We start from the raw sequence: 9925 nt of genomic DNA, 5'->3' as shown, positions 1-9925 counted from the left end.
GTAGGTAAATATATTACGGGTTTCAAATTATCCTGTACAAGCATATGTAAAAAAATTAATATTAATTGTTGGTGTTAGCCGATGTAGAGGTGAGCGTGCATTCCGTATATCACATTAAAACCGAAATTAATTAAGCTCATACAGGCAGTTTGGAAATTAGAATTAGATCCACCGGTTCAAATTCTAGGTAATAATATTAAGAGGTGTATATTTTTTCAAAATTGAAACCGGATATATATGACACTTGTGCTTTAATTTTCAGGAAAGTGAATGAACCCCTTGAAGCCAAAAATTGAAAATGTCTAACGTCCATCATGGACTTTATACATCGCCAATAAACCAAATTTAATAGCCACTGTTAATTTAACATGCATCATATCGTAGAATGTGTGGAATAGAATTAATTTAAATTGCATCGAAGTAATATCATAGCTAGACTGATTCATTATGTTTTATTAACCCCATATTAGATTGCAATAAAATTACAAATAAAAATATGTACAAAACTATATCATGTAAAGAAGGGGCTACATTTGAAGCATAGCTAAGCTTTATTTGGACTTATAATAACAACGAATAGACATCTGCCTTGAGGTCGATCGATACAATGAGCGCCAAGGATATCCGCTAATCAATTTTGTGCCCTTGTTCGCCGTTCTTGGTCGAATTATCTTTGGACTGCATAAAAACCATGCATTCACCAAATTTATCTATACATTCAGTAAAGTAAGTAATCAATCTGTTTAACTAAACTTATCACACTTTACATTACATCTAAACTACTACCTCCGTTTTATATTATTTGTAACGATTTGACATAAAGTATAGAGGAAAAATGTCTAATCGTTGTAAATAACATGAAACGGATATAGTATTTAAAAAGTATAATCTCGTTTGATAATGCTTGGGTGGGGGTGGCTACATGGATTTGAGTGACAAATTACACCCAAGGGTAGAATTAAAAATGTACTCATAAGGTGTATGGAGTACCTTAGCAAGGAACTTCTTTTGGTAACGATAGCCCTGATAAGACATCATATCGAATGGATAGACATTAGTGTATATAAAATACATCAAAGTTCAACTAACAAGAAAATTAATCAATGATAAAAATTGATGATAGAAGACTAATATAAGATCATATTTGTAGTTATAAATTGTGAATCATAAGTTGAGAACAAATATGCTAAGGTCATAATTAACTAACAATTAAACAAAATGTAATCACCTTATCAGTCCCATAGATGTAATCACAATAAGTGAAGACCGAAGCAAAGTTACTATGGCTTTGTCCACCAACGTAGTGATGGTAATCATGGTACTCCGCGCCACCATAGAACGGAATATACTTTGTTGGCGTCCATGGAAAGTCATATCTACAGCACAATGTGTACATGACAAATTGTCAAAGTTGAAACGTAAATAAATTCAACATATTACTCACAAGTTTAATAATTGTCAAAGTTGAGACGTAAATAAATTCAACATATAAGACATGTAGGTGTGACAAATTGTCAAAGTTAAAACGTAAATAAATTCAACATAAAGTAACTAAGGAAAAACAATGAATTATATGGTGTTGATAATTAAGTACCCATACCCGCTGTGAGTTTCAATAGACTCTATGTGTCTCAACACCATCCACAACAAGAACGTAGTGATATGACCCGGAACAATGGCCGGACCAAGAAATGACGGGAACCCAAGGATCAAGATTTCAGACCAATGTGAATAGGGGGCTGCAAAACCAATAGGGGCCGTATACTCATGGTGCACCTTATGAATGTTCTCATACCCCCATCTCGAATGCAAGAGTCTATGAAGCCAATAATTTGTGTAGTCCTCAACTACCAAATATACTGTTAGTTGCATCAATATTTCCCATTTTGATGGAAATGGTAATCCTGTCCTTATCCCTATGAACTGCCACACATTATCATCGAAATCAATGCAAAGTTAGTTTCATCAAATCAGGAGGAAAAGATCGAAATCGTGGTAATCATAATTATATCATTAAAAGTAACATATATAATTTACTTCCTCCGTTTTCTTTTATTTGCAACACTTCTCTAAAAAGGAAATGTCACAATACTTACAACACACTATAAAAGGAAAGTTACCTTAGGGAAAAACCATATTAATTTAAAGCACATGACTTACTAAATTACACTCCTAACAAACACTCATCCCATTTTAAAGTGTATTATATCACGTGAACTCAACATATATTAAATACCGTGAAAAAGTGTGTTACATCTAAAAGAAAACGGAGGAAATATTACATCTACTATTATGACTCGTAAGGATATTGTTATTTGTTACTACCTCTATTACATATTATGTAAAACTTTGAAATTGTTTATCTCATAATATGTAACAGAGGTAATATATTTGGATTAAAATGAATTTTTAAATTTTCTTGCTATGAAATATTTTTAAAAACCACACTACTTTTTGTCCTTGAATATATCCAACTTTTTTGCCTTTTTTGTTTCTTTTTTTTTTTTTTGAAGATTAAACTTTTGCCTTTTTTAGTACAAAGTACACTGACATTGAGCAAGTACACTGACATCTGAAGAACTATAAAAAAAATAATAATAATAATAAATAAATTTAAATTTTTTTTTAGGAAGAAAAAAAAAAAAAAAAAAAAAAAAAAAAAAAAAAAAACTTGATCGGTCTATTGAAATAATTAAGTTAAGTAAATTAGTTATTGACTAAAAAAAAAACAGATTAGTACATGGAAAATAAAACGTGGATTATTTGTGTTTCAGTAAACATCTAATTCAAGACTTATAATTGATGGCCATCAATAGATAAAACAAAACGAAATAAAAATGAACCGACCTTGTAAGCAGGGTAGGAAACCAGTTGAAGCGGACCTACAACGACGAAAAACAACTTGATCACGGCCTTGTAACAAGACATGATTTCAGCAAACGATAACTTGACTTTAGGCTGGATTTTGTAGCGCGCAATGTTGGTCGTGCCAAGAAGCTCAGCGACGACGAGTGGTAGAGGGATTAGAGTAAAAACGACGTAGAGGAAGATAATGTTATGGCAGTACAAAATGAAATCTGATTTATTAGCAGAGTAGTTAAACCAAAGAGTTTCTGCATATGTGAGTGTACGATTAAAGGCCGTTTCTGCCTCGTCGATTGTCTTGTAAGGCAACATTGTGGAACTTTCCGGTCAGTCGGAGAGCTAGAGATTACTGGTGTAGTAGTGTGCTAGAGCTTGCGGTTGTTAATTTTCCTTCTGTTTTAATTTCTTTGATTTTGTTTGTTTTGTACTATGATACACAGTACTAGCCACAAAGAAATTATCCTTTAATGATAGGTTGAAAATTTTATAACATACTTATTTAAACTAAAAAGGAATGATGCTAACAAGTGCAAACGAACAAATTACACATTTAACGATCCACAAAATTTAAGACTTTTTTTTTTTTTTTGAAATAAATCAATTCATTAATAATAAAAAGTCATACGAGTAAAGAAAGCAAAGAATAGTTTTCTTAAAAAAAGTTCCCTCTAGGCCGCGCCTTGGGAGGGTTTCATTCTAGCGTTTTGGCTAGGTTTTTCCTTGTTTTCGAGGCTATTCTCGATCGTTGATCGAGGTTTTTGCTCTGTTTTTCTTCAATTTATGTGCTCTTGAATATTGTCTCTGCTCTAATGACGAATTTTAGCCCGTCCTTAGCGATTGTGGAAAAGGAGAATGGTGAAGGAAGCTCCGAGGACTCGTCGAAGAAGGTTGATCCCGATGAAGCGATTGATTGGGATGAAACTGGAGAAGATGATGAGGAGGCTCGAATTGAATTAGCTCTGGTAGGTAAAATCTAGACTGTTCGCAAAATTAATGCCAATGCTTTTATAAATACAATAAAATCAGTATGGAATACTAAACATGGTGTCGATATCTCGAACATTGGGGATAATCGATTCTTATTTCATTTTTATCATTGGAGGGATAAGCAGCGAGTGTTAGATGAGCAACCATGGCACTTTGATAAGCATGCTCTAATTCTTGGCGACACTATGGACTCTGTGAAACCCTCTAATATTGACCTTTCTTACTTGCCTATATGGATAAGAGTCTATAATCTTCCTATGAATGGGAGATTAAACCTTGCTAATATTGAAAAGACAAACTGGGAGTTTTTGTGAAACTAGATGCTGCTGCTCAGGTTGGCATTGATAAATCTATAAGGCTACGTGTGATGGTGGATGTTTGAAAACCCCTGTTCAAACATGTGAGACTTAAATTGAGGGGGGGGGGGATTGAAGAGGAGTTTGAGGTGAAATACGAAAGACCCCCTCTCTTTTGCTTTGCTTGTGGGATGATGGGTCACGGACTCAAAGATTGTGAAGAACATCAAAGCTCTATCGAGTCGAATCTCCCTTTTGGAAATTGGATGAAAGCATCCCCGTGGAAGTACAATGTTGGCTCTAGGGAGAGTAAGGAATCGAAAGGGGGGGAATGTGCAAGAACCTTATTTGTTACGAAACCGAAACTCATAGAAGCAAAGAAGACTGGTGATTCTATGCAAGTTAAGGAGGTGATGGACAAATTGGAGGGAGTGGGTTTGAGTAGTACGGTTGGAGTAAGAGATGTACAATCTAAGGTGGGGGAGGGGGCTGATAGAACGGTGATGGCGGGGGAGGGAGATGTAACGAGTGGGTTGATTGATGAAAGGGTTGTTTCTAATATGGGTTAGTTGGGTTGGGGATGTTAATGGCAATGTTGAGGCTGCTGTAGGGGGCGTATTGGGGCAGCAGCTCACGGGGTTTAATATAGGGAAGGGGGATGGTGGGAGCAAGTCTGGTGGAAGGGGAGGGAGGAAAAAGATGAAAGAAAAAGGGGGTAGTGGGGGAAGTGGAATGGGATTGACAGGGACATGGTTCTTGGGAAGAGGAATAGGGATTTTATTTTGGGACTTGCAGAGGGTGAGCCGATGTGTAAAAAGGTGGAGGTGGATATTAATTCTGATGGATGGCGAATGGCGGAGACTGTCGATGAACAGTCCCGCCAAGCTCAATGAGTATCTTATGTATTAACTGTAGGGGGTTGGGCAATACCCCTGCAGTTAATAATATCCGGAACTTAGTACGGAGAGAAGCCCCGTCTCTTGTTTTCTTGATGGAGACGAAGTTGATTAGTGGTGAGATGGTAAAAATTCGTTCAAAACTTGCTGGTTATGATGGTTTAGCTGTGGATAGTAGAGGTAGAGCTGGTGGTGTGGCTTTGTATTGGTTGAAGGGGATTGATATTGAGTAGCGTTCTATGTCGTTGCACCATATTAATGTGAATGTGGTGAAATGGTTGGGATCAACTCCTTGGAGATTTACCGGTTTTTATGGATGGCCCGAGGTCCATAATCATCACCTTTCATGGAGTTTATTGTCTTCATTAGCCAATGAGGATGATAGTGCGTGGGTTTGTGCGGGTGATTATAATGAGATTCTGTCGGATTCTGAGAAAAAGGGAGGGAAGGATCGTGCTATGTGGCAAATGGAGAATTTTCGGGAGGTGGTTGACACTTGTCAATTGCGGGATGTTCCTTTCACAGGGTACTTATTCACTTATGACAATGGACAATGGGGAGATGATAATATTCAGTGCCGGCTTGATTGTGCCCTTGCTAATCAGAGTTGGATGAATATTTTCTCTCGGAGTAAGGTTTTTAATTTGGAGCGAGAGTGGTCAGACCATGCTCCAATTAAAGTTGTGTTAGATGAGCAGGAAGGGGAAAATAGTAGGGCGGAAGAAAAAATATTTCGATTTGAACAACTTTGGTCCGAGCATGAGGGATGTGAGGAGGTGATTTCCCAATCGTGGCAACTAGGGGGTGCGTTGCTTGAGCAGAAGCTGGAAGCTTGTGCGACTGAGCTTCGGTTTTGGAGTAACAGGGAATTCGGAAATTTTTTTAGGGAGATTCGAAAAAGAAGGAAGCGGTTAGGGGCGTTAAACAAAGGTGGTCGGAGTGAGGCTCGATTTAGAGAGAGGAGGAGGGTGGTGCGTGAGATTAATGATCTTTTGCACCAGGAGGAGATTTATTGGAGACAGAGATCTCGGGCATTATGGTTGGAGGCAGGGGATCGCAATTCGAGCTATTTTCATCGAAAAGCCTCGCAGCGCCGGAGCAAAAATAGGATCTCTTCACTTGTGACTGAGGATGGTGCGAGACATTCAGAGGTGGAGGAAATCCAGGTGTTGCTACAGATTATTTCCGGACTTTGTTCACCTCTTCGGTGCCATCTAGTTTTGATGAAGCCTTGGTTGGGATCGACCGTAGGGTGACGGATGAGATGAATGAAGGTCTATGCGCTACACTGCTACGTATTCGAATGAGGAGGTGGTAATTGCTCTCAATCAGATGCACCCATTAAAGGCCCCGTGTCCGGATGGTATGTGTCCCCTTTTCTTTCAAACTTATTGGCATATTGTTGGCCCTGCTGTGACTACCTTGGTTCTTAATGTGCTTAATGGTGCTGTGATTCCGGAATTTATTAATAAAACTTTCATTGTGTTAATTCCTAAGAAAAAAGATCCGGAGAGTATGTCGAATTTTAGGCCAATTAGTCTCTGCAATGTGGTGTACAAGTTGATTACTAAGGTGCTTGCCAATCGTTTGAAAGTTTTTCTCCCTAATATTACTTCTGTTAATCAGAGCGCTTTTATTCCGGGGAGATTAATCACTGATAATATTTTGGTGGCGTTTGAATTGTTTCACCATATGAAAAATTCAAATAGTGAGAGTGGTTTGATGGCCTTTCAATTGGATATAGCGAAAGCATATGATAGGTGGAGTGGGATTTTCTGAGAGCGGTTATGGAAAAGATGGGTTTTGCTCAGAATTGGGTGAATCGTGTGCTACATTGTGTGTCGACTGTCTCGTTCTCAGTTCTGATAAATGGTGCACTTTCGGGGGAGTTTACTCCAACTAGGGGTTTACGGCAAGGTGATCCACTATCCCCATATCTTTTTATTTTGTGTGCTGAGGCCTTGTCGGGCCTTCTGAATAATGCGGTTGGTATGGGTCGGATTCATGGGATTAAGGTTGCTCCTACAGCTCCGGTTGTGTCACATTTGTTCTTTGCTGATGATATTGTGATTTTCTCTAAAGCTAATGCGGAGGAGGTTAATATTATCCGAGAAATATTGCAGACTTATGAGATGGCTTCCGGTCAGATGGTGAGTCTTGGCAAAACTACTGTTTCGTTTAGCAAAAGAGTGCCGGATCAAAGAAGGGTGGAGTTAGCCAAATTGCTTGGGGTGAATGTGGTGGAGGTTCATGATAAATATTTGGGATTACCGACGGTTATTGGAAGGTCCAAGAGAGCTATTACAAGAGGGGTTCGTGAAAAGTTGTGCAAACGACTTCAAGGGTGGAAGGGGGGATTTCTTTCTAAGGCGGGTCGTGAAGTTTTGATTAAGGAAGTTGCCCAATCTATTCCGACCTACGCGATGAGTGTGTTCAAATTTCCTTCCTCTTTTTGTGATGAATTGCGTTCGTTAGTGGCTAATTTTTGGTGGGGTCAAAAGAAGGGTGAACGGAAAATCCATTGGGTTGCGTGGAAAAAGCTTTGTGAGCCTAAGGACGTAGGAGGGTTGGGGTTTCGTGATTTTAAAGCTTTTAATTTAGCCCTCCTTGGTAAGCAGGCTTGGCGTATTTTACAGCACCCGGAGAGTTTGATGGCTCAAATTTTCAAGGCCTTATATTTTGCTCATGGGGATTATCTTGGGGCGGAGCTTGGTAATTTACCAAGCTATACTTGGCGTGGCATTTGGGGGGCTAGGTGGGTTATGAACCCTGGACTGAGGTGGCGTGTTGGGGATGGGTTGAACATCTCGGTATGGAATAGTCCATGGATCCCAAAAACTCAATCTCGAAGGATAATTTCTCCTAGGAGCAATACATCGGAGGAGCTCCGTGTTTGTGATTTAATTCATTTACCTCCATCCTCGTGGAATGTAGGTAAGGTCAATGAGCTCTTTTTGCCTTTGAATGTGAGCGCCTTCTCAGCATTCCGATTAGTTGTCGTCTTCCATCCGACTCTATTTGTTGGGACCTTGAGAAGAATGGGGATTATTCGGTGCGTTCAGCTTATAGGGCGATTTTTGGTGAATATGATGTGGGTAATGGGGCTTCTACCTCTGGTGCAACTAGCTTCTGGAATAAAATTTGGCACGCAAATACTTTGCCTCGTGTTAAATTGATTGTGTGGAGGGCGTGTAGAGGTGCATTACCTACTTTAGTTGAGCTGAGCAAGAGACTACCGAGAAGGGATGCGAGCTACTCGTTATGCCAAGTTGGTGAGGAGACTGAGCTCCATTGTTTGAGAGACTGCATTATTGCTCGTCTAATGTGGGATGCCAGTGGCTTGGGTGGTGATGTCCAAGGGATATTCTGTAATTTTGGGGATATGGTGGCTTCGTGTTTGGCACGGTTGGCTACAAAGGAGTATGGTCTTTTCCTCACGATCTGCTGGAAGATTTGGGATGCGAGGAATCGATGGATTTTTGAGAAGGAAGAATGTGACCCAATTCGATCAATGGAGTATGTGCATAAGCTTATGCAAGAGCTAAATGGAGAAGATGGCAGCAAGGTAAGTGTGGGGAGAGGGCAGAAGAAGCGTTGGAAGGCCCCTAATGAAGGGTGGGTAAAGCTTAATGTCGATGGTGGTACATGTGAGGGGCTAGGGAGCTGTGCTGGCGCTTTGATGCGTGATGACAGAGGGGAGCTCCTCCTTGCTGCGTCATGGATGGTGGAGGATCGTTGGGTACCAGAAATAGCTGAAGCCAAGGCGCTATTCTTTGGTGTTAGGCTAGCTGTTAATGCGGGTTTTCGCAAGGTAGTAGTAGAGAGTGATTGTCTTATTAGTCTTGTTAATGCAATTTCATTATATGAGAAGGGTAGAAGTAGTTTGTATTTGATCCTTGATGATATATATCATTTGAGTAGTATGCTTGAGAGTGTGCGTAGGAGTTTTGTGGGAAGGGAGGGAAATAGAGCTGCACATGAATTAGCTCATTGTTTACCTTGGGCTCTAGGATGTCATTCGTGGGAGATGAATTTCCCTCCTCAGGTTGTTTCTATTTGTTATGCTGATGCTATTATAAATGAAAGTTAATAGCTCCCTTTAGGGCTTTGTTTCAAAAAAAAAAAAAAAGTCATACGAGTCGTAAAAGAAAAAAAAAGTCATACGACATCTACAAATGAAATCTAAATAAACAAATACATAAAATTGAATCAAATTAGCGTTAATTTATCAAAGCTACTATCATTGAATAAATCTTGCATTGTGATACATCTCTCGCACACTTCGCTGGAATATAAAACATTATCGAAGAGGCAATCTTACAATTTGTTGTAGTCATAAAGATGATTTTCATCTGATTCATTTGAAAATTTGATAATCATTGCGATCCCGAACAAATCTTTACCAACGAACTAATAATAAGGCAAAAGATGATTACTTTTTGGAAATTTTGTGAAAACTACCTATTATAGTCCCGAATTTGCGAGAAACTACCTATTAAATGTTGTAATTGAGTACCTAACTTTTGAAAAATGTTGTAATTTACTACCTTACGCCGGATTATGAAGTTTGACCAGAATTTTCCGACGTTGACTTGGTCACGTGACACTTAGTGACCATCACGTGGGAAAATTGTGAGAAAGAAAAGGGTCATTAAGTGTCACGTGATGGTCACGTGACCAAGTCAATGCCGGAGAATTTTGGTCAAACTCCTTCATAATCAGGCGTAAGGTAGTAAATTATAACATTTTTAAAAAATTAGGTAGTCAATTACAACATTTTTTAATAGGTGGTTTCTCGCAAATTCTGGACTATAATAGGTAGTTTTTTACAAAATTATCTTACTTTTTCCATAAACCCTAACACACAAACAAACCATTAAC

General features: G+C 38.9%; 2 protein-coding genes across 2 annotated transcripts; one reads left to right on the top strand and one right to left on the bottom strand.

Annotated features, from left to right (window-relative positions):
• Positions 1-388: 388 nt before the first annotated feature.
• On the bottom strand, positions 389-3331 carry LOC145611209 (methylsterol monooxygenase 1-2-like). The gene is made up of 5 exons (XM_081666508.1): positions 2848-3331; positions 1601-1923; positions 1229-1376; positions 991-1023; positions 389-678 (listed from the first exon to the last, which is right to left on the bottom strand). The coding sequence occupies exons 1-5, from the start codon at positions 3175-3177 to the stop codon at positions 628-630; spliced, it is 885 nt and encodes a 294-aa protein (XP_081522634.1). The 5' UTR covers positions 3178-3331; the 3' UTR covers positions 389-627.
• Positions 3332-5283: 1952 nt separating this feature from the next.
• Positions 5284-6300, top strand: LOC145624794 (uncharacterized). The gene has a single exon (XM_081677880.1). It carries the CDS (start codon positions 5284-5286, stop codon positions 6298-6300), a length of 1017 nt encoding a protein of 338 aa, XP_081534006.1.
• Positions 6301-9925: the final 3625 nt, after the last annotated feature.

This window comes from Chenopodium album, chromosome 3 (genome assembly GCF_948465745.1).
Source record: "Chenopodium album chromosome 3, dcCheAlbu1.1, whole genome shotgun sequence".
Classification (NCBI taxonomy): Eukaryota; Viridiplantae; Streptophyta; class Magnoliopsida; order Caryophyllales; family Amaranthaceae; genus Chenopodium; species Chenopodium album.
This window is presented reverse-complemented; position numbering and strand designations above follow the sequence as displayed.